The 25,110-nt window shown below is 38.4% G+C and overlaps 1 protein-coding gene across 1 annotated transcript in view; it reads left to right on the top strand.

Moving 5' to 3' along the window:
• ABCC4 (ATP binding cassette subfamily C member 4 (PEL blood group)) overlaps positions 1–25,110 on the top strand; it is a 269,141-nt gene that overhangs the window by 237,685 nt on the left and 6,346 nt on the right. The window contains 4 exon segments of the mRNA XM_020965805.2: positions 2,675–2,847; positions 3,223–3,328; positions 14,460–14,528; positions 14,530–14,595. Of these exon segments, the coding sequence (XP_020821464.1) occupies positions 2,675–2,847; positions 3,223–3,328; positions 14,460–14,528; positions 14,530–14,595 (414 nt within the window).

The following is a 25,110-nucleotide window of genomic DNA, read 5'->3' as shown; positions in this document are numbered from 1 at the left end:
AATACTGTTAGTTGGGTGCCAGAAATACTGACTTTGTGGCAGACCAGGATGTAGAACTCAGTGAAGTTTCTAAAACAACAGTCCTGTCCCCATGGTCTTTTAATTTTTGGTGTTTTGTCGCTTTCTTTTTAAAAGAAAATTGAAATTATGCAATTTATGTTGTTATATGATTTGTAGATTCTTTTAACATTTACCATTAGGACCGTTTTGTGGTTGTTTAGTCATTTTCAGTCATGTCTGCCTCTTCATGACCCCATTTGGGGTTTTCTTGGCAAAAATACTGGAGTGGTTTGTCATTTCCTTCTCCAGCTTGTTTTATAAATGATAAAACTGAGGCAAACAGGGTTAAGTGACCTAGGGGCACACAGCTAGTAAGTTTCTAAAGGTGGATTTGAACTCAGGTCTTCCTGATTGCAGGCCCAGTGCAATATCCACTGTGCTATCTCGCTGGCCCAGGACCATTTTACAGATAAGGGAATAGAAGTAAAATGACTCTCTCACAATCATACAAATAATAGATCTCCTGATAACAAGTCCAGTGTTCTTTCTGCTGTATTACATTCCCTGAAGACAACTCAGGAGATAACTTTTCCTGCAGGGGTGGGAAACCTGCATCCTTGAGGCCACGTGTAGCCTTCTAGGTCCTTGGGTGCAGCCTTTGGATTGAGTCCAAGTTTTACAAATCCTTTCATTAAGGGGATTTGTTCTTTGAAGTTCGCATGCAGTCAAAGGGCCGCACTTGAGGACCTAGAGGGCCACATGTGGCCTTGAGGTCGAGGTTCCCCACCCCATTAGAGAAAAGCGCCTGCCAATCATTTAACCTGAATCCCACTTTCTCATTTCTTGGAGCTTTAAAAGACCCTGACTCTAAGCAGGCTTTGAAGATGAACTTTTTCATTTCAGAGCCATTGTTGTGTGGTTAAAGACTAGTTTGCCTTTATACTTTTGGTTTTTATTATTTACAGTTGTAATTGTTGGATGCTTTAGCTGTCACCATTATTTAATGAGTTGGTTTGTTGACCCCTTTGGCTTCCTGTATATAATTATTATGTAAACTCCTCAAGGACATGAGACTATATGATTTTGGCCTTCTTAGCCCCAGCACCTAGTGTAGGGCCATGCATAAAAGCACTTCGGAAATATTTGTCGAATCGTTGAACTGCAATTGCCTAATGGCTCCCTTAAACCTTTTTTCCAAAGCACGTATTCATAGAACTATGCCATCATACCAGTGGTAGCCCATGAAATCATTCTTGGAGATTAAGAGATTAGTTACCTGTAAACCACAATTTTATGAAAGTAAAATTACCATAAACAAAACAACTGCCCTTTTGGCTTAGAGGGAATGACATACTTCAGAATAATACAGTACACTTTATTATTTATGTTTCTCTCCTCCATTGGCTTATATAACACTGAAGTTTCTGCATTTACTTTCTATCACCCTGACCATTTCTTCTTAGTCTTCTTTGCTAATATGTCTTTTTCTTGTACTGTAATAAGTTTATATGCCCCATACTTCTTCCTCTCTGCTTTCCCTTCTTTCCTTCCTTTCTCTTTCCTTCCTTCTTTCTTTCCTCCATTCTTTCCTTCCTCCCTCCCTCTCTCCTTTTCTTCCTTCCTTTTGTCACTCCTTTCCTTCCTCCCTCCTCCTTCCTTCCTTCCTTCCATTCTTCTTTCTGTAGGAGGTGACATATGAACCAGGCCAAGCCTTGAAGGGAGCTGGGTGGTGCCCAGAAGGGGAATACATTTCACCCATGAGGGATAAATAGTCTATGGCATAACCGTAGAGAGAACAGCAAGTATTCTAGTTTGGGAAAAAAACAAAGTGGTAAAGTACAGTAATCTATAAGCCTGGACAGATAGGCTAGGGCTAAAAGATTTTTGATGTCAAGCCAAAATAACTTATTGTATTTTAATCTTTGTGTGGACAGAGATAATGTGGTCTTCATCTTTTATTCCCAGTACCTTGATATAATGTATGTTTGTTATGGAGTTGAATGTGTTAGCCTCAAAGCATTGGAGATGAAGTTAAATTAACACTTGAAGTTTATAGATGGGACCAAAATTTAGAGGGATCCCCAAAGAAATCAGGCAATAGATCTCATCAGGCAATAGATCTCATGAAATAGGTTTTCCCTTTTTCTCTTGAAAAATATCTGTTTCTAGATAAAAGTATATTTTGAAGCCACCCAGTATAGTATTTGTCTGTCAAAGTACAGATATTCAGAGAACCACAGGCCCTGAAGTTACTTTTCAAATAAAACATAACAAATTTTCTCACATTGAACCTAAGAAATTCTTATAGTGCCTGTTTCAAAATGGAATTGGCATGGGCTATGTTAGCATGCGATAGAATCATGAATAGACTTGTAAAAAGATTGAAATAAATGTTATGCTTGTTGATATTTGTCAAAAGACATCCCTAAGTTCCCATTACATTTATTCTCCAAAGTAAAAAATAAAAAGTTTGCCTTGACATGTCAATACTCTGCCTCATAATTAACTGTTGGGAGTAACCCTCCTAGTCACTCAAGCATTTGTGGGCTAGGGATGACACGAGCAACTTATGTCTCCTGAAGTAAAAAAAATCTTTGAAGATGCCATGGCTGATTGACATTTCTTCAGTAAGAATTAGTTTAGAAAGTCATCCTTCACCTTTACTTCCCTACAGGTACAACTTAAAGAAGTTATTGAAGATCTTCCAGGCAAAATGGACACTGAGTTGGCAGAAGCAGGATCCAATTTTAGTGTGGGACAAAGACAGTTGGTTTGCCTTGCCCGGGCTATTCTCAGGAAAAATCGAATATTGATTATCGATGAAGCAACAGCCAATGTGGATCCAAGGTACAGAAATAACGGGTCTTGCTATTATGATACAACATTGGTAGTAGCATAAATGGATGATAAAAGTGTCATGGTGCCCAAAATTCTTTTAGTGTTTTTTCTGGAGGTAGAACAAACATCCTTTTTTAAAAATGCAAATATTTAATTTGCTACCTACCAGGTAAAAATCATTTTCTGCCATACTGTAAAAAAATATGTCATAGTTATTCATCTCCATCCCCAATTTTGGTTTTAAAAAGTAGAAGTATTCTTACTTATTTTTATATGTAAGGACCTTTTTCTTCCCCACAACTAAAGTATAATATACTTTTTTTATTGTTTTCTCTTTTTCTTTGGGATTTTCTCTTTTGCATTGAATTTTTTGTCTTATTTCAGGACAGATGAATTAATACAGAAGACCATTCGCGAGAAGTTTGACCAGTGTACTGTGTTGACCATTGCACACAGGTTAAACACTATTATCGATAGTGACAAGATAATGGTAAGAGGACGATATATTTGTCGTTTGCTTTTCATTTGCCTTTTTGATTTCCTGCATTCTCTCATCCCAGTCTAAGCCCTACAGAAGGTGATTTGAACAAAAGACAATACATAATTGCCAGGATTTATGGAATACTGTGAAAACACTTTTTATACCTTATATCATCCTTGAAACAACTCTGTGAAGTAGGAAACTGAGGCCCAGAGAAAAACTCACCCAGGGTGACATAGCTCATAAATATTAAAAGCAAGATTTAAACCCAGGCATTCTTTGATGCCAATTCTATTCTTTCCATTCTGCTTGCCTTTTCTTGAGAATATCAGCTTCTAACATTCATTAATCTTAGAAGCACATGGCTTCAGGGTATTTTTTTTTCCTTTCTTATCAATCCAAATTTTAATAAATTTATAAATTGATTGTTATAGACCAGTTAGGAAATGTCTTACACTAATCAAACAAGTAAAACCCTGTGAAAAATCTGTGACTTGTCAGATCCTCTTCCCTGATAGTCACTGGGATAGATATAATTTTCTTTAGGCTTTATCACAGGTGTGTTATATGGGACTATGCACTGATTGAGAAGAAGGGGGGTGGGGGAGGGGAATGGAGAAGGGCCAGCATTTTCCTGACAAAGATGCTCCTGACGTCTTATATAGGTTTACATCAATCTTTCAGTATGACATCAGGAATATTGCTGCTAGGTGATGCCCAGACTGACTTCTTAGACCGCTTTCTCATCGCTAACAGTGCCCCTGTTTCAACTTAAGCATCCAGTTAGGATCATTGATGACTGCATCCTGGAATGTAGCCCCCCCACACAAAGTACCAGCAGTGAAGTCATGATTTTCCCACCACTACACAAGGTAGTATACCCATAGTGAATGGATAATAGCAGGATGCCCACGCCACATTGGGTGGTGAACTGAACTAGGTCAAGGATCAACAGTAAGGGCACAGGACAGATTTCCAGATGCATTTATTGTAAGCACAGCTTTCAGCAATGTGTCATAACTGAACTTCTAGAAACCAGAAGCTGAACACTGCTCTGCTGGACAGTCATATCAAAGCAATGGCATGACCCTTCTAGACCAATGAAAACAAACACTGACAATCCTGAAAAAATAGAGGGTGGCCCTAAGATTCAAGACTGACCTGGACACTAATGTGAAAATATGTTTAATAGGAATATAAATGTAAATCCTATATCAGATTGTGCGCCATCTTGAGGAGGGTGGGGGACAGGAAGGGGGAGAAAAATTTTCAACTCAAAAGAATATGGAAATGATTGTTGATAAATCAAAATAAATTAATAAAATTAAAAAAAAAAAGACTGACCTGGAGAATTGTGCAGGGCTCTGCGTAAGCCCTTATGTTATCTCCTCGGTTCAATTAAAGCTATAAAAATGAATGTCTCATTGCACTTTTTGCTAATCTTTCTTTTTCTTATCAGGATTACATTTGATAGACTATAGAATTTTTTTTCTTTGTATATTTGGTCATTTCTACTTTGAACTTTTAACTGTTTTGAAGGACTTTGGAGGGAGTTGAATCCTTTATCAGAAAAGCAGTTTGAGCTCTAGGCAAATAAACATTGGGGTGCTAGAATTAGAGTTCAGAGGGCAGCTAGGTGGCACAGTGGATAGAGCACGGCCCTGAAATCAGGAGGACCTGAGTTCAAATCTGGCCTCAGACCAAATGCTTGGCACTTACTAGCTGTGTGACCCTGGGCAAGTCACTTAACCCCAATTGCCTTAAAAAAAATAGAATTAGAGTTCAGAGCACACATTCAAATCCTGCCTCTGACATTGACCAGCTGTGTGACCATAGACAACTCATCTCTTTTCTCTCTGAGCCTCAATTTTCTCAACTATAAAACTCATAATAATTACTGCAGTTGACAGGTACAGTGTTTTTGTGAGGCTTGTGTGAAATAATGTTACTAAAGTACTTTGCTGAACTTCAGAGTGCAATGTAAATTTTTTTTTTAATTTTTAGGCAATTGGGGTTAAGTGACTTGCCCAGGGTCACACAGCTAGTAAGCAATGTAAATTTCTAATCTAATCTGGAATTTCCTCCCTTGAGCATTCTCTGATAACCTTCTTTATCAGATTATTCTCCTGTGTCCATGGACCCACTCAGAGTATGTCTTCCTAGAGTGATAGTCATTGTGGTGGAAAAGCTGCTGCCCCTTAACAGGGAAGAACTGAGGAATGTTCAGATTGGACACCAGGCAACAAAACCCCTGCCCACTTTGAAAGGGAAGCCCTCCTAGAAATAAACCTTACTAGTTTAGAAGAACAAGTATGTATTTATTTCTTCAGCTGTGACATAGTCAAGCAGTAATGTACCTGATCACAAGGACCCAGGTGTTCCCAACTTAAGTGAGGTGAAATCCTCAAGGCTCTCTGCTTTTGCCCTGATGTAAATTTTGTTTGATTAACTCAGTCAATATCAATAAACACTTATTAAGCTCCTACTTTGTGCCATGCACTGTGCTAAGCACTGAGGAAACAAAAGAGGCAAAAGGCAGGTCCTGCCCTCAAGGAGTTTACGATCTAATAGGGAAGACAGTGTGCAAACAAATATATACAAAGCAAGCTACATGCAGGATAAATAGGAAATAAACAATCAAAGAACATGCCTGGAGCTGAGAGATGGAGGGTCTTGTTTAAGGGATAGCCAGTAGCCCAGTGTCCCTGGATCGAAGTGAATGTGTTAAGGGAGTAAGGTATAAGAACACTGGGAAACCAGGAAGAGGCTAGGTTAAGAAGGGCTCAGTCGACAAGCATTTTTTCATTATGTGCAAGAAGGTGCTAGGCACTGGGACACTCAATGCCCTTGAGGAAGCATTCTCCCAAGGGTAGGTAGGGAAAGGGACTATTTCATTGGGGTAGAGAACCATTAGGTGAGGAAATTCCCTCTACCAATACAAGCTGGTACCTTTTCTGCTATTTATAATCTTAAGGTAGAGAATTGAAAAGTTAAGTGACTTGCCCAAAGTCATAGGGTCAATATGTATGTATCAGAGGCTAGACTCAATCCCTCTCTTTATATACATAATTTTATACAAAATACATCTAAGGTAATTTGGGGGTCTTGAAAATTAAAAAGCAAACCAAACCACTTCTCCTTCCCCTGCCCCGCACCATACAAAAATTCCCCCACCCCCACCTACCTCAATCTAGATCTTCTTAGGCTAAGTCATGTTCTCCTTTTTATTTATTTTAGGTACAGTAAACTTTAAGCCTTTTGAGTAAAGCAGCCCGGGCTGCTGATGTTTCCAAGCTCAGGTTGAGACTAGGAGAGTACAGAATGCTAATGAAATGGCTAACCGACATCACTGTCATAATAAAGTCATGTAATTGCAAGTGTTTAAGGTGTAATAATTGAATTTTGCTTCACTCGTGAATACTTCTCCACAAAGAAGGATGGAGATGGTTTTGTTTACTCTAACTAAATCAAACAAAGAGCTTGTTAGGAAATAACTGTGACCTAATTAATAGCTTTGTTTATATGTTGGCTCTCCAAAGGGATTTGCCCAGTTTTGGTTCATTAAATGCCATTGATTTGTTAGGCTTAGAATACCAATTTATAAAGTCATTCTCTCGATTTTAACTTTATTTAACATAGTATAGTCATAAATGACAGCTAATTTAATCTTCATTTGCTCAGTTGCTACAAAACAGTGGAGCAAGACAGACAAATTAGAAATCCTCTTTCTCCTGATACCACTATCTCCCCATTGAAGATAGCTCCTGTGCTGTAGTTTTAGGATTAGCTAGTTAATTGTGACCTGCTTTCTCTTTAGCCAACAGCACAGGCAGCCTTGCCTCCGAATCCCACTATGCCCCAGTCCCTACTTTACTTTTTCAGTGTGTAAGAAATATCAGTAGTGGAGGAGTAGAAGAGAATTCTGAAATTATCCCGTTAGTGTTGTTGTATGAGTCATGGGATTTTTTAGTTATTGGACAGAAAAAATGTTCAGGACCAAAAAGGGATCCTGGTCACTGTTTTTTTTTTCTTTCCTCTTTACTTTCAACTATGTGATTTCATAATCTTGGACCCAACCCAAACCGCCCCTTGCTTCCCTGCAGTGCTCATCTCTTCATAAACAAGAGCCCTTTCTTAGAGGTGTTTTCTTTGAAAAAATAAAACACATAATTTATACCTAAATAAAAAGGTTACAGGAGATAGAGCACCACACCTGGAGTCAGGAAGACTCCTCTCCCTGAGTTCAAATTGGGCTTCAGACACTTACTAGCTGTGTGACCCTGGGTGAATCACTTAACCCTGTTTGCCTCAGTTTCCTCATCTGTAAAATGAGCTGGAGAAGGAAATGGCAAACCACTCCAGTATCTTTGCCAAGAAAACCCCAAAAGAGGTCACAAAGAGTTGGACACAACTGAAAAATGACCAAACAACAATAAAAATTGTTGTCTGCATCATGGGATTATTTAGGTATCAGCTGGAGACTGCTGTAAGACTTAAGACACAAAAAATGTTCAGGACCAAAAGGGCATCCTGGTGACTAGATGAGTTTTTTTTTCTCTTTACTGTCAGCTATGTTTCATAATCTTAGACCCACCCCACACCTCGCCCAAAATGCTCAGCTCATCTCTTCATAAACAAGAGCCCTTTCTCAGAGGTGTTTTCTTTGAAAAAATAAAACGTGTAATTTATACCTGGAGAAGCAACAGCAACAGCTAGGGGTCAATTATTTAAAGCTATATTTCAATACTGTTTCCACATTTATAATTTCATGATCCCTTATTGAGACTATCTAGATGTTTTGTTACTGGTTTTATGTAGAGCTTTCCACCACATGCAAGGACATGTTTTTTTGCCCTTTTGCATCATGAAAAAAATGTCTGGAGAGATATGACTCCCAGGTTTTCTGGGCAATAAACAAAACAGTGGTTAACATAAAAAACAATGCTGTAAAGCCCAGTGGGGGTTGGGAGTGTAGGGATGGAGAAGTTGAATAGAAAATTAATTGTAAGCAAAATTGGGAACAGTTAGAGCAGTTGTTAAACATATAACTGTCTCCTGATTTCAAAGAAACTTTTAGGAAGGCTTAGGGAAGCATTTTGAATCAGAGCACGTTGATGTGGAATATTTTAATTGTTCCAACCAAAGTTTGAAATTGTCGCTTAGTTTTCAGATGATGATCATGTCACCTCTCTCCTGATCAATAATCTTCAGTGGCTCCCTGTTACCATCAGCATCACCTACAAAATCTTGTTTAGCATTCAAAGCCTTTCATAACTTAGCCTCCTCCTTTCTTTCCAGTCTTCTTACGCTGTACCCCCCACCATGTACTCTTCAGTCCGGTGGTACTGGCTTCCTTGCTGTTCCTTGAGTAAGACATTTCACATCTTATATCTTAGAATATTTTCTCTGGCTATTCTCCATGCCCAGATGCTCTCCACCTACTGACCTATCAGGCTTCCTTCAGATCCCAACTAAAATATCGTCTTCTACTGAAAACCCTTCCCAGCCTTCTTAATTCTAGTGCCTTTCCTTTGTTAATTATTTCCAGTTTTCCTGAATATAGCTTGTTTGTACATATTTGTTTGCTTGTTGTCTTCCCCTTTAGACTGTGAGTTCCTTGAGATCAAGGACTGTCTTTTGCTTCTTTTTTATCCTAGCACATAGCACTGTGCCTGGCACATAGTAGGCACTTAATAAATGTTTTATTGACTGATTGAAGCTCAAATACTACAGTTAGATAACTTGTTTTATGTCACATAATCATATGGAAGGCAAAAAACAACTCAAGGCTGGATAGACTGACTGTCTGACTGCTTTGAGACACAGCATGGTATAAACAGAAAGAGGAATAGATGTAAGGATTATTAAGATGGGCCTCAATTTTCATATCTGTAAAATGGAGGTAGTAGTATTTGCAATACCAAATTCACAGGGTTTTTGTGAAGAGAGTGCCTCATAATCAATAGAAAGCTACATAAATGGAAGGCTCCATTTTGTTTTTCTTTAAGTGTAGTCTTGTTGATGACAGTCATTTGCAAAATTGTATTGTCTGTTTGCATCTATCCTTGCATAAATATGCCTCCTCCCATCACACCCCTGTGAATGGCATAACACTTACTGGCTGCATGGATGGTAAAAGGCACACTGAATTTGAAGCCTGAAGACCTGGATTCCACCCCATTTTTGCTTCCTAACTATCTGAGTGACTTGGCCTACAAAAAAGAAAGTAATGAAATAGATGGTGTCCAAATTTACTCATTTCTAAATCCTCCGATTCTTCTAATTCCTCCAAATGAAGATTTTTTTTTTTGCTTTATTGTTGTTTTGTGGTCCATTTAATTTCAAAATGATGTCCCTTCACTTTGGAACTGATCATTTTAATGTTTTATTCAAAAGACTCAAGTCTGTAACGGTGGTTCAGAATATTTGCCCATGTGACTGATATCCAGGGCAGCAATAGGCCTTTGTTAACAATGAATATAGCATAATTTCCCTAACCCACTGCAGAGAAGCAGTTTCTGATGATCAGTTCTTGAGATAAAGAATCTCAGAATGGAAGAGTCTCCATGCTTATTTATTTTGCACATTTAGTGCAAATCTTGTACCCAGTATTGACAATGGTAGTCCCATTTGTGTGTGTGTGCATTGCTTCATAAGCTATCCTATTCCAGTTTTCACACAGTTCTAAAAATTGTTGGGAAGTTCTTGGTACTGAGATCATAATTTCTCCAATTCTTTTTTTTATGGTTCGTTTTGTAATCTGAAAGGCTAAGGTGACTCTCAGAGCCTTTTGGTCAGTAACAAAAATGATGCAGAACAATCTCAATTCTATCTTGCTTTACCAATACAGTGATCTGTAGTGCCATCTTGTAAATGAGCAGACATCCCCTGTCCAAGGCATCTAAAACCTTGGCTGACGTAGTTGTATATACAAAGTTTCAGTCAATGGCAGTTATGTTCTATTTAGTACATATCTACATGGTTAGGTTAAAGGTTGCTTGTTCTGATAAAGATATTTCCTGGTAATTAAATGGAAATATCCTTTTTTTTTTTACATGAGTGTGACAGGAGCACAATAAATAGTTTGAGCCGTGGGCACGGCTTTAGTCACAGTAGAAGTGGAATTAAGAAAAATATTTGCATGGGTGTGTAAACATTTTTTAAATCACACAGAGCCAATCTAGGAAAACACCCTCTTTCTGAAAGGGTGTTCCTACTTTAAGGAATACCAGAGGGGCTGAAATATTTAGCTTCTACTTTATATCTGATTAGAGGAAATATTACAGTACTATTACTCCCTGTTAAGTCCTCATCATTCGCAAGTTTATTTGTAGGTAGACCGATTGTTTATTGGAATTGTATGGAGTATGGTGGCCCCATTCTTATGGGATCTATTGCGTGGACAAGTCAGAGCTGTCATCTGTCTTTTAGCAGGCAGTTGTCATATCATGCCTGGGCTCCAAATGTAAAATTCCAGTTCATTTCAGGGTATTGTATTTTGATGTGACTTGCGGCAAAAAAAGATCAGAGATATATATATTTTCATTTTATAGTTTTAAGAAGCATGATCTTATTAAACTAAAAAAAAAGGGTTAAGGCCAGACTCTTTGCGGTAAATTTTCATAATTTCATCCTTAGAAGTGAAAACAAAAATACAAATCAAGGTAAAAGACATTCTTCAACTAGAAATGACTCTCCACTAGAGGACCTAATCACTAATTCCTCATGCTGATGAAGCCCCGGGTAGCTGTAACAAAGCGTGATCACATTGTGGTGAGTCCTGTTGCCAATCTGCCATCATAGTAGATAGAGTGTTGAAGTGGGACCAGGAAAACCTAGGTTCAGATTCTGCCTCTTATACTTATTAGCAGTGTGACCCTGAGCAAATCTCTTCCCCTCTCTGACCTTCAGTTTATTCATCTATAAAATGAAGGAATTGAGCTCAATGGCCTTTCAGGTCCCTTTTTTCCATCAACTTATGATCCTTTTTGAGATGATTGTTTAGTTATGAACACAATATGGATTCTGTTTTGAGACCGTTCCTTGTTCCCTCACACACACCCTTCCACAGAATTTATAAATTTATTCAGAATTGGATAACTGTGAGATATAAATAGCATTTGGCTCTTTTTTCCATTAAAAACAAGGAGGTTGAACAGTTTACTTTTTCATAGGCCTTCTATGGCTTTTCCCGTGAATTTAGAGTCATGATGTTTCTTGTAGCAATTACATTTTATCATTTAACAAGTAATTTGGTTTATTTTATTTGCATAGTCCTTACTGTGAGTGGAGCCTGTATTTAGAAATTGTGTATTTTCTTTAATTTCAGTAGGAGTGGTTATACTCTCTAATGCTATACTTAAGGAAAATTATACATTCAGGGCATCTAAATTGGAATGCCAAATTATAGGACATCTTAATTATCATGTGGATGTGACAGATTCAATTATTCTTGAACTCTTTTGAGAGAGCTGCCCTAAACAATGATTCATTGTAGTAAACAAAAGCTTAATAGGAAAACATCCTTTATGGGATCTAATAAATATTTCAGATTAAATTAGGTGGGACAGAATTAACTGAGATACCTGAGTATATTTTTTTTCAAATATGCCCTGCTTAAAAATGTCAAATGTCTTATCGCAAATTCTAAATTTGTTCTAAATTGGGCACTGCTGTTCAATATTAATATTTTCCTTAGTATGAGATTTTTCATAGTTAATTCTCAGTTTCTTGTAGTAATAGTTGAAGAAGCCAGATTTAATCGTTGAGATCCATAGAAGTTCTTAAGAGCCTCATTTGGGCCAGCTGGTCGAGTTTTTCCCACCACCAGCCCAAGCCTCAAAACCATTAACCAAAGCCAATAATAAGTAGGAAAGTACAAAGTTCCTTCCCCCCGCCCCCATCCTCTGGAATAGGCATTAATGATCAGTAAATTAGCCAAAAGGCAAGCAGCGAAAGGAGGAGAGAGAAGCAAGAGACTTAGATAATTCTGCAAATAGATAAGCAGCCTTCACAGCTAGGTGGTAAGGGTGAATAAAGCACCAGGCCTAGAGTCAGGAAGACCTGAGTTCAAGTCCAGCCTTAGAAACTTCCTAGCTGTGTGATCCTGGGCAAGTCATTTAACTCAATTTGTTCCAGTGTTCTCATCTGTAAAATGAGCTGGAGAAGAAAATGGTAAGCCATTTATCTATGTATCTTCGCCAAGAAAACCCCAAATGGGGTCATGAAAAGTCGGACATGACTGAAACAACTGAACAGCAATGAAGTGGACCGTAATCATTAGAATCTGGTGGCAAATATCATAATTGCTTCTTTAGTCCTATTCTTTTTTTTAATTTAATAATTTCGTTTTCCCCTGATTACATGTAAAAAACAATTTTTAACATTCTTTTGACTTCCATATTCTCTTCTTCTGACCCTTCTTCCCCTCATTGAGAAGGCAGGCAGTTTGATAAAGGTTATATGTGTGCAGTCATGCAAAGCATATTTCCATGTTAGTCATGTTGTACAAGAAAATAGATGAAAAATAAAGTAAGAAAAAGTATGCTTCAATCTACATGGAGACTCCATCAGTTTTTTCTTTGGAGATGGATAGCATTTTTCAACATAAGTCCTTCAGGATTGTCATTGCATTACGGAGAATAGCCAAGTCCAGGGGTGGGGAACCAGCAACCTCGAGGCCACATGTGGCCGTCTAGGTCCTCAAGTGTGGCCCTTGGACTGACTTGAAGCTTCACATCCCCTTAATAAAAGGATTTGTTCTGTAAAGCTTGGACTCAGTCAAAAGGCTGCACTTGAAGACCATGTGGCCCCAAGGCCGAAGGTTCCTCACTCGTGGCCCAATTCATTTAGAGGTGATCATCATACGATATTGCTGTTACTGTCTGCGATGTTCTGGTTCTGCTCGCTTCACCTTGCATCAGTTCATGTAAGCTTTCCAGATTTTTCTGGGAGCATCCTGCTTATCACTTCTTAGAGCACTATAATATTCCATCACAATCATAGCAACAGCTTGTTCAGCTAGTCCCCAGTTGATAGACATCCCCTTAATTTCCTATTCTTTGCTACTAGTCTAGTCCTATTCAAATAGAAAATAAAATTTCTGGAGATTTCTTCTGCGCAAATGAATGATGTTAAAGCTGCTTAGATAGCAGCCTGTTCCCCTGACTTTCCACTATTATGATATTAAAGTACAACCCGGATTGTGACTTCCGGGACTAAAATACCCTTCCCCGGTCTAACATATCCCCATTAGTGTTTCATCATCCCTCCTGACTCTATTTAGAATGTAAGCTCCTTGAGGGCATGGACTGTGTGTCTCTTTTATATTCATGTACCGTGGTGTGTTCCACCCAAATAGAAGAATCCTGTGTACCTAATAGAATACTGGGTACCTAATAAAATTTCAGAGCTTCCTCTGCTAAGTATTCTTTGACTTGCTCAAGCAGGAGCTCTGTGATTCTAAGCTGTCACAGACATCGCTTTCTACAAGGCCACCGCGTCACCCACCATTTAGATCTGATTTAGTAAGATAATCTAGCAGCCATAAAATTCTTAAGAATTTCTGTTTTCTAATATCAGGAAGCTTTTTCATCCTTTTTCGTGTTTATAAATAGTAGTAAAGAGCTATATAGTATGCCTCTTTGTATCCGTGGCACTTAGCACAGTGCCTAGTACACAGTAGGCAATTAATAAAAATTTGTTGATTGGGAATAAAGCTGATTCTTGAGACATACTTTATAAAGATTATGGTTTTAGGGACAGCTAGGTGGTGCAGTGGGTAGAACTCTAGCCTTGGAGTCAGGAGGACCTGAGTTCAAATCCAGCCTCAGACACTTGACACTAGCTGTGTGACCCTGGGCAAGCAACTTAACCCCGATTGCCTCACCAGAAAGGGGGAAAAAAAAAGACTATGATTTTAGTAGTAACTGAGAACTTCTACTAGATTGGATTAGATCTTTCTTTGCTGAATAGGAATGGGGTATAATCAGACCTTTTGAACGGTCTCTTCAGCTGGACCACCTAAATAGACCATCTCTTGTCTGTCTCCCTCCTTTACCTCTTCCGAAATATTATGTTCATCATAAAGCCTTGCTGCAAAGCATTGTGTTTTAAGATGTTTGCTTTTGCTGATTAACAGGTTTTGGAAGCAGGAAGATTGAAAGAATATGACGAGCCGTATGTTTTACTCCAAAATAAAGCAAGCCTGTTTTTATAAGATGGTGCAGCAAGCAGGCAAGGCTGAAGCCACCGTCCTCACTGAGACAGCAAAACAGGTAAGATTTTGCCAAGAAGGTGTAATTAGCATCTGACTCTGCACTTTTACCCTCCACAGCCTTTTAACAAGCACTGTTTTCCACTATAGTTAAAAGCTACTGTAGTTAAGCTTTTCCAATTATAAACCTTCAGGATCCCAGCTTCATAACTGGGTCTTAAAAATACATCTCAACTTGAAACAAAACCTGCAAAGACTCAGCAGGAGAAATTACGTCTGCATAGAGATACTTTGCTTAGAATTGTATTTATTTTTAACGATATGGGTTTAATTTAAGAGAAGCAGCAGAGCATAGTGGAAAGCAAATGAGGCTTGTTAAAATCAAAAGGCTTGGATTTGATTCCCAACTCCACTATCTAAGTCACTTTACCTTTGAGTCTCAATTTCCTCATCTGTAAAATGGAGACAGTAATATTAACCTCATCTCCTTCACAGGCCTATCATGAGGAAAATGCCTTATAAGTGGTAATAATTTCTTTTAGAAATCATTTAACATTTTTAAAATAAGGTACAAAATTAATTTTATTTCCAGATCTAAATTTATGCTAATGAAAATTAAGAGCCTTTGCATTGGACTTACTATGACTTCTGGTTGATTTATAAAAACGTACACATCGCTGGGGATTCATGAACTATGGTTTTTAAAGGATTCTTATACACAAAATACTAGAAAAGCTTTCTAAGGGCCCACAGGTGAGGGAACACCTAAGTGCTGCATACAGGTATGAGGTTTCTATATCGTCTGTAAGACTTTGTTCTTTTTCATCTCTTCATCCTGATCCATATTCTCTAGTATTTGTGTTTGCCATCGCCTTCCCCCATGCACACATTTGCCTATATTGGTGTAATTTTGAGAGTCTTATCTGGGTCTTCGTAGAATACCTGTAGCTTCTCCATACATAGAGAGATGCATCTTCAGGTAACACAGATGCTCAGGGCATACTCCTAAAGGAAGAACTCTTCCTCTGATGTTGCTCTCTCATCCCAGCGGGGTTCAGCTTGTCTTCAGCCATCTGGCCTTCTTCAGATTCAACTAACATATCCTTTAGTATGCACTAGGATGTTAAAATTAGAAGGCCTCTACCTTACTGAGGAAGGGGACAGCTCTATCAACTAATATTTTATCTTCACCTCCTTCTTTAACCCTCCTATTGGGCTTCTCTTCTGATGGAATGGAATTTACTCGAGAGCAGGAACTGTTTTCTTTCTTTATCCGCAGTCCCTGACATATAGTAGGGATTTCATAAGTGGTTGTTGATTGGTGTTTCATTTAATAATTTATATAATAGTTTAAAAAGCTAATATGGAAAATGCTTGGAATGGAGGCCACAATATTACGTAGTAGTATATATTTCAAGCATATATTATATATATCAAGCATATATATGTGTGGATATATATATATATATATATATATATATATACATATATATATATATATATATATACATATATATATATACATATATATATATATATACATACATATATATATATATATATATATATATATATATATATGTGTGTGTGTGGATATATATATATACATATATATGTGTAGTATATATTTCAAGTATGCTATACATATTGTTGTTCAACTGCCATAACAGTTTAAAGAATAAAATGTACTCATAAAACATCTAGATTAAGTTTTTATTCACAGGGGAGTATGTTGTAATGTTAGCATTTGGTTATTTAATAAATATTTTGGTAGTATATTTTGGGGTGCATATATATATGTATTCACACACACACATATATATACTGTGTGTGTATCTGTATCTATAGATATGTGCATATCTATAAGATATTCTTAGGCTTGGCCTATAGAATATAGATTCTGCATGGTTAGTTTGGGGACTACCATTTGATTGTTGACAGATATTTAATACACTACCTGGGGAGTACCAGAACCTCATAGAAAATGTTTTCAAACTTGCAGAGACTTTGGTGGTTACATGTGCATGACCAGGCCTTTAACTAACTCCATCAGTCTAGTCCCTAGTGCACTGAAACCACTGGGCCAGAGAAAGCCAAATTAGATCTGGAGTTACAGGCCTTCGTTTCAAAAAATTAAGAACTCATTGGCCCTAAGGACATTGGTTACTTGGATAAGCAACACAGACTAATCTGAACCATGTTTCTTCCCATGGTAATCTAAAGCATGTCCTTTGTTGAATTTGCAAAAAGGAAATCCTTCTACATTTGCACATAGTTCATGGTAGACAGTGATCATGGCTTCTCCCAAGTCAATTTGTGGCTGCTCATTTTATCCATGTGAATCTCAAGGATCAATGCTACCTAATTACCTGAACAGGATACGTGTCCTACATGGAGGCTTGGAGAAATTCCCAGCATGGCAAAGGAATGACTGGCATCAGGAAAGGCTGTGGTAGGATCCTAGTTGCTTGGTATTTCTTGGGGTCAGGCTAACTCAGAAACGCAGTGCTCATATGGGTAATTTCAGGATGGCCTGAAGGGCCTTAGATCTGAATAGGAAATGACTAACTTCCTGTGGAACAGGTTACAAAACACAAGTAGAAATGCCGAGGTTAACCTAAGATTAGTAGTGCCTAACAAGTTATGTCTCTTTGGCCCCAGAGTGTCCCTATCACTGGTAGTACTTACTTTTCAAGACTTTCTCTATCCCTTTTTTTTTCTTTTACCCAAATGGGGCTTTGACTGTAAACTGCTAGGGAGATAGATGGATAGCTAGACAGACAAACAGACAGAAGGACAGACAGTATATACACACATACATATATCTACATATACACACACGGACATATGTATAAGCTGGGTGTTATATGTATGTAGATATATGTGTATATACATATACACATAAATATATACATGTACACATATATACATATGCATACAAATACACACATACATATACACATATATATGCACACACATTATACATACATACATACATGCATGCATACATACATACATACATACATACATACATGTATAGGGGAGCCCTCAGGGTATTCTTCTACTTTTACCAATAGGATTAACACAACCTCTATCACTAGAAAATCCAGAAGTTACAGTTCTATTTAATGTATTCTGGTCCTAAGATTGTCAAATCAGAATTATCATCCAAACTCTGGGTGAAACCTAGCAGCGATCTTCCTCCAGACAGATAAATTGTTATCTCAGGAATCAGTCAACTTTCTCCTAAATCAAGAGACTAGGCATTTCACGTGATTGAGCTGCTGCTTATTTGGCATATCCGTAGAATTATGAGGCAACAAAGGACTTGGACAGGCTTTATCCATCATCATAATCAAGTAACTTAATATAGGCAAGGTTACAAAGTAGATACAGGGCTTGATTCTTCCTAGTGAGAAGCTTAACTTTCAAAGCAAAAAAAAAAAGATAATATAGGGAGAAAATTAAACTGATTTTAATGAGTAATTTTTAATGAAGTATTACAGCATATAAAGTATTTCCTTCCCTGAAGTCTCATTCAGATGCTTTCCCATGACATGGAATATCCATGGCTCTCCCTAGAACCTCCATTTTGTGAAAGTACTCAGGCTAGCTGGGTCTTCATTCCTCTCTTGGTTCCAGACTTTCTCTACCATATACCATCCTTCTCTCTCTTCCCACAGCCTTTCCTCCAGCCCTCCGGCTCTTCAGCTTCCTTTTATATGTTCTTTTTCCCCATTAGAATGTAAGTTCTTTGAGGGCAATTTAGCTAGGAATACATAGTAAGTGTTTGTATGCATGTAGTAAGTGCTTAATAAATATTTGATTTGATTTGACCGTATAACCTTGAACTCAAAAACTATGCCAGCAGAGCACGAAACTGTAGCAGGACCTACCAGGCTAGCAAAGGACCAGAGACAATCTGTATGTTGGTCCACTTTAATTCCACCGACGTTTATGGAGTCTTTACAAAGTGTCCAGCGCTCTGAGGATGGTATGATCATAACCTAAGAGCTAGAAGGAACCTCAGAGACCATTAAGTCCAGCACTGTCATTTTACAGATAAGGAAAGTGAGGCCTAGAGAAATTAAGTAAGTGGATAGAGTTATAGATAGAGTGCTGGGCCTGGAATCGGGAAGACTCATCTTTGTGAATTCAAATCTGGGCTCAGACGCTTACAAGCTGTGTGACCCTGGGCAAGTCACTTCACCCTGTTTGCCTCAGTTTCCTCATCTGTAAAATAAGCTGGAGAAGGAAATGGCAAACCACTCCAGTATTTTTGCCAAGAGAATCCCAAATGGGGTCACAAAGAGTCAAACACGACTGATAGACAACTAAGCAACAATTACTCTGAAGCTGTATTTGAACCTAGGTCGTCTGTGGGCTCCAAGTCCAGGGTCCTCTCCACTACTCTAGGATCTCCTACTTTCAAGAGGCCTACATTTTGAAGGGGATGTAAGCTTTATTTAACATAAAAAAAATTAGGGGCCAAGTTGAGAGAACACTTAGCCTTGGATTTTAATCCCAGGTCTTCTCCTTGTGTGATTTTGGGCAAATAACAAAACCTTTCAGGGCGTAACTTTCTTCATTTGTAACACAGGGGGAATGCACTAGGTGACCTCAAAAGGGCCTTTGAGCCCTAACTCTGTGATCCTCCAGTAAAACGTAAAAATGTCATGTAATGTATGCAGTGAAAAAGGGAAGGATGTCTCACAGCCACCTTTGGAAGTGTCATAGATTCAGAACTGAAAAGGGGCCTCCCGTATCATTTAGTTCAGGGGATTCCAAAATTTTTAAACTATACAACCTTATCAATAAAAATTGGGGGGAGGGGACACCCTCCATCATATATATTCACATGTAAATTATGTAACAGACCACCCTGGCCCCTGTTGGCTGAAGGCCAGCTGTCTTAACATTTCACTCCTTCCTCCAAGGTTCTCTGGTACCCATCAATGAATTGGGGAGTATTTTGGCTCCTGTACATGGTTCTAGGCCTCACTGATTGTACTCCCTCAAGTATACCCCAATTCCATTAGCTGAAGATTAACTTCTACACTGAAATATTTATTTCAGAAGGTATAATCACAGTCACAAATATATTACTCCACAAGGGAAGTATAATTCCCCTCCCTTGGGGACTAATGCCCTTGGTACCACCTCAGTCTGTGGGGAAGAGAAGGGGATGAGGTGCACAGCTTAGCTCAGTTACCATAAAGCACAGTACCAGTTCCAAGACCAAAACTCCCCTAATGTTCAAGTCACAGCCACCCTGGCCTCTCCAGGCTTCCGTGTCAGGCTGGTTGCACCAAGTCCCCTACACTGCCAGCTTTAAGGTCATCACCGTGGCTCGAGGGGGATTATGGTCAGCCAGTGGGAGTGAGAGGTTCGAACAAAATAGAACAGAAACAAACACATCCAATTTCATTTCCAGGAACTGGAGTAAAAGAGAGAGTGCGAGGGAAGGAAGTCCTTCCCCTTTCACCAGTGGGCTCCTGGCACCTATGTGGTGGGCAAAGGGCAACAAGAAGTACACAACAAAAAGCATAAGCCAGAAAGTAAGGCAGAAAGAATAGCCAAAAGAGGGTGACCTTCTTCTTCTGCCAGTTTTAATGACACAGGGAGCCAATCAAAGGAGGCTATACCTGCCCATGGGATAAGGGACACGGAGTCCTCATTGCCAGGCAATCTGGACATTGTCCAAAGGCCCTTGGTGAAATGGGAATGCCCAGACAAGCCCCAGGGTCATAATTACATAGGTGTACTACTGTACTAACATTATACACATTATAAAAGTTACATATGATAGAAGTTTTTAATGGGTGAAAATTTAAATAAAAGATATGTTTAAATTGTTTTTATTTTATTTAATAATAATACTACAAAAACCCTTTTTGTTGTCTTTAAAATGATTACTATCCTCAGTGGGAGCAACGTGATTAAATATGCGGTTAGGTGACATAGTAGATAGACCACTGGACATGAAGTCAGGAAGACCTGAGTTCAAATCCACTTACTAGATGTGTGACTGTGGGCAAGTCACTCAACTGCTGTCATTCTCAGTTCCTCATCTGCAAAATGAGTGTAATAATAGTACCTACTGGCCAGGGTTGTTGGGAGGATCAAATGAGATAATATTTGTAAAAGAGCCTTTGTAATTTTAAAACACTTTGCGAGTTTGCTAGCTATTGTTATTCATTATTTTTAAAATTCTGGTTTGTATGCTGTGATTACTATATTTGGTGATACTTTTGCAATATCCCTTGGATCTTAACTCCTTTCTACTTTCTGTTAAAATAACCCTGACACTGCTCAACTGGACTATTGTAGAAGCTACCTAAGCGATTTTTCAGCCTATTCTTTCCTCTCTGGTCTGTCCTTCAGATTGTCTGCATAATCTTTTTAAAAATAATCTTTTATTGTTTTCTTTTTGGTTGTTTTTGGCTGTTTTTTTTTTGTCATCACCATGATTTCTCCCAGACCCAGCTCCCAGAGAATCATCCCATATAACATAATATTTTTAAGACAAAACAATAAAAAAGAGAAATACCCATAACTTATCAATACTTGGAAAAGTCTGAAAAGATGTGCAATACTATGAATCTCCCAACCTCTGCAGTGGGGTGGGGTGGGGAGTGTCTTCACATATCTCTTCTTTTGAGTCATACTTGTTCTTGGTAATCATGCAACATTTGCTTTTTTGGGTGATTTTTCTTTATGTTTAAACTGCAATCATTACATATATTGTTTTCTTGGTTCCATTTATTTCACTTTCTGTCAGTTCAGTTAGATCTTTCTGTGTTTCTCCGTATTCATCACATTTGTCTCTCTTATAGCGTAGTCATATTCCATGATATTTACATACCACAGTTTGATCAGCCATTTCTCCTTCTCTTCTTTCATCATCCTCACCAGCCCCCAGACTAAAGTACTTGTATCAGATTTACACAGTCGAGCAGAACAGGTCTCCCCATTGGCTTCATCTTAAAATATGTCCTGAACCTCAAATTCATCTTCTCCCTGCCAGGAGGGGGGGTAAGATGTTGATTCATCAGTCCTTTGGAATAGTGATGGATCACTGCATTGATCAGTGCATGGTTTTTTTGTTACACCAACCCATAGCCACCATAAAGCTGATTTGCATTTAGTCAAGGAAGTTCTTGACTAAATTTTTTAACAATCTTCTTTAGATTGGCCATATGACGAACTTCTTATACAAGGTCATAGAGCAACTAAATTTTCGACCTGTCCCTTAGCTTATTGGCTCAGGACACCTCTTTAGAAAAACATGTAATATAATAGTCTTTATCACAATTCTCATTCAAATTGAGAGCCTCTTGACAAGCTATCTCTACTTTTAGCATTTATGAGGACTAGCTCTCAAATCATCGGCTTCTCTAACATGCAAGCATTAAACGTGAGTGCATCAATCAAAACTGTAAAATCATGGGCATTAGCCAAAATGAACAAGGCTTTCACTCCAGCAGATTAGGACTCATTCTTGAGCAACAGGAAATTTAACATCTGGAAACAGGTGTTTCCCAGGCAGGCTTTCTTGATCCACATTGTTCTTTTCAAAAAAAGCTGATGCAGGCAATCTGAATCACTCTCTGATAAACCTTCATAGATGAGCCACTTATTATTTCATAGTAATGAATAAGTTTTAGATGCATAAAACTGTAGGATGAGTGTCCACTAACCTCCTACACAAAACACCAGATAATATGGCTTTGTGGTGGGTTTCCTCAAGTTATTTATTTAGTGGTTCCTCTGTGATGAGAGATGATTATATGGCCCTAGAGATAAAGGACAGCTTTGGAGTCAAGAATATCTGGCTGCAGGTCTTGTTTCATACCTACCTTCAACAGTAATGGGGAAATTAGAAAGAGGGGAAGGTTTGAAGGTGAGAGTAACGAGTTCACTTTTGGATTTAAGATGTTGAATTTAAGATGTCTGGAGAACATACGATTCAAGATGCCCAGTAGGCAGTTAGAGATGCAAGACTAGAAGTCAATAGAAAGGTTAGGACTGGTAAGTTCATTTGAGAATCAACAGCGTAGAGATGATGATTCAATCTTTGGGGCTAATGATGTCACCAAGTAAAATAATATAAAGGGAAGAGAGAGAGGACCCAGGCCAGAGCCCTGTGGAACACCCATAGTTAATGCACATGACCTAGATGATGATCCCGGCAAAGGAGAATTAGACGGAGCAGGCAGATAGGTAGGAGGAGAACCACCAAAACCTAGATAGAAGAGAGTATCAAGGAGGAAAAAAGGTGATAGATAGCCTGTGTCAGAGGCTGCAGAAAGAGTGAAGATTGAGAAGAGGTCATTAGGTTAGGCAGTTAAAAAGATGATTAGTAACTTTGGAGAGAGGTGTTTTGGTTGAATGATGAAGATGGAATTTAAACTGTAGAGAGTTCAGAAGAGAGTAAGAGAAGAGGAAGTGGAGAACCTTGTAGAAGACCTTCTCAACATCACACTCATATACCACAACTTGTTCAGCCATTCCCCAGTTGACAGGCATCCCCACAATTTCCATTTCTTTGCCACCACTAAGAGAGTGGCTATAAATATTTTAGATCATATAGGCTCTTTTCCTTTTTCCTTAATCATCTTTGGAAACAGACCTAGTAGTTATTACTAGATATTGCTGGCTCAAAAGGTATAGGCAGTTTAATAACTCTTTGGACATGTTATGGAAATGATTATTTTATTTCTTAAATTCAGAATAAAATAAAGAAATTTAGCCACAAAAGGGAGGAGAGAGATGGGATGATACCTAGTGAGGATGGGTGGATCAAGTGAATTTTTTGAGGATGGAGAAAACATGGACATGTTTGTAGATTACCAAGAAACAACCAGTAAATAAGAAGATTAAAGATTAATGAAAAGCTGAGAATGGAATGGAATCACTGATACACATAGAAGGATTTGCCTTGGCAAAGAGAAGGGCAGCCTCATTAAGTGGCTCGAGTCAAATAGGTGATAGAGGCAGAACATAGCTGGGTGTTATGAGATAAGGGGGTAGACAAAAGGAAAGGTAGCTCTCCAAGAATGGTCTTGATCTTTCCAGTAAAGGATGAGGCAGGGTTCTCAGCTGAGAGAGTGGGGGGAGGTAGAATCGTGGGAGATTTGAAGAGGAATAAAAAGGTTTGGAAGAGCCACTGTGGAGAGTGGGCTAATGAGCTAATTAAGGGCATATAAAAGGATTGCCTTGTAACACTGAGGGCCCAGTTAATGTTAGGTAACAAAAATTTGTAGTGGACCCTGTCAGCACTGTTTCCTGGTTTGTTTGCAGCTTCCCTCAACAGCACATGAGAAGTAGTAAAGATAGTGGGAATAATTAAAGACTGAAGTGTTAACAGGCTAAGATCAGAAATATGATAAGGAATCAAAGGACCCATAAGAGGAGGACAGTGTAGAAGTGAACTGGTTCATCGTGGACTCAAGATGGTAAAGGAAGGAGAGTATTGCTAGTGCAAGAGTGATAACCTGGGAAAGAACTGAGAGGTCTAGGTCATGATGTAGACAAGCACAGGGTTCAGGGCTACATGCCAGAGGGAGAGATGGAATGACAATAGATTAAGATCAGGTAAGGGAATTTCAGAATTCATGAATATAGAAGTGGAACATTTGTAGGTGATGGCAAGATGAAGGGTATGACCATCTTTGTGTGTGGCTGAGTTAGAGTGGAGGAGTAGGTCTCATGAAGTAAGTTGAGGAACTGTGAGATTAGGGTATTTGAGAAAGTATGAATATGTATGTTGAAGTCTCCTATTATGAGGGTAAGAGTTGGGATGGAGGAAAAAACTGAGCCAGGCACTGACATATATGCCAGATCTGGTGATTTGCATTTTCACTTCGTATATGAAAACATAGTGAAGCAACACAGCCTAGTGCCTTAGAATCAAGGCACACCTCCTGTGATCAGATCCTTGACTTATACTGATTTTGTTACCGTAGGAAAGTCGCTTAACCTTAAAGTGCTCCCAAGCAACTCTGAAAAGGGTTTTTAATTGATGTCTTTTTTTACATCACCATAATTTTTCTCCAAATTCATCCCATATAACAAATAATATTTTATTAATTTTTTTTTTTAGTTTTCAGCCTTCATTTGCATAAGCTTTTGAGTTTTAAATTTTCTCCCCCTCCCTCCCCTTTTCCCTTCGCAAGACAGCATGCAATCTGATATTCCTATTAAACATTTTTTCACGTTAGTCGTGTTGTAAAGAAGAATCAGAACCAATGGGGGGACCACAAGAAAGAAGAAACAAAACAAAACAGAAGAAAAAAAGAGCAAATTGTATGCTTCAATCTGCATTCAGACTCCATAATTCTTTCTTTGAACGTGGATAGCATTTTCCATCATGAGACTTTTAGAGAAGTGTTAGATCCTTGCACTGCTGAGAAGAGCTAAGTGTATCAAAGTTAGTCATCACACAATGTGGCCATTACTGTGTACAGTGTTCTCTTGGTTCTGCTCACTTCACTCAGCATCAGTTCATGTAAGTCTTTCCAGGTTTTTCTGAAGTCCACCTGCTCAATCATTTTTTATAGCACAATAGTATTCC

Source organism: Phascolarctos cinereus, unplaced genomic scaffold, assembly GCF_003287225.1.
Source record: "Phascolarctos cinereus isolate Bilbo 61053 unplaced genomic scaffold, phaCin_HiC Scaffold_7;HRSCAF=346, whole genome shotgun sequence".
Taxonomy (NCBI): Eukaryota; Metazoa; Chordata; class Mammalia; order Diprotodontia; family Phascolarctidae; genus Phascolarctos; species Phascolarctos cinereus.
The sequence above is the reverse complement of the archived record's forward strand: the minus strand, read 5'-3'. Positions and strand labels throughout refer to the sequence as shown.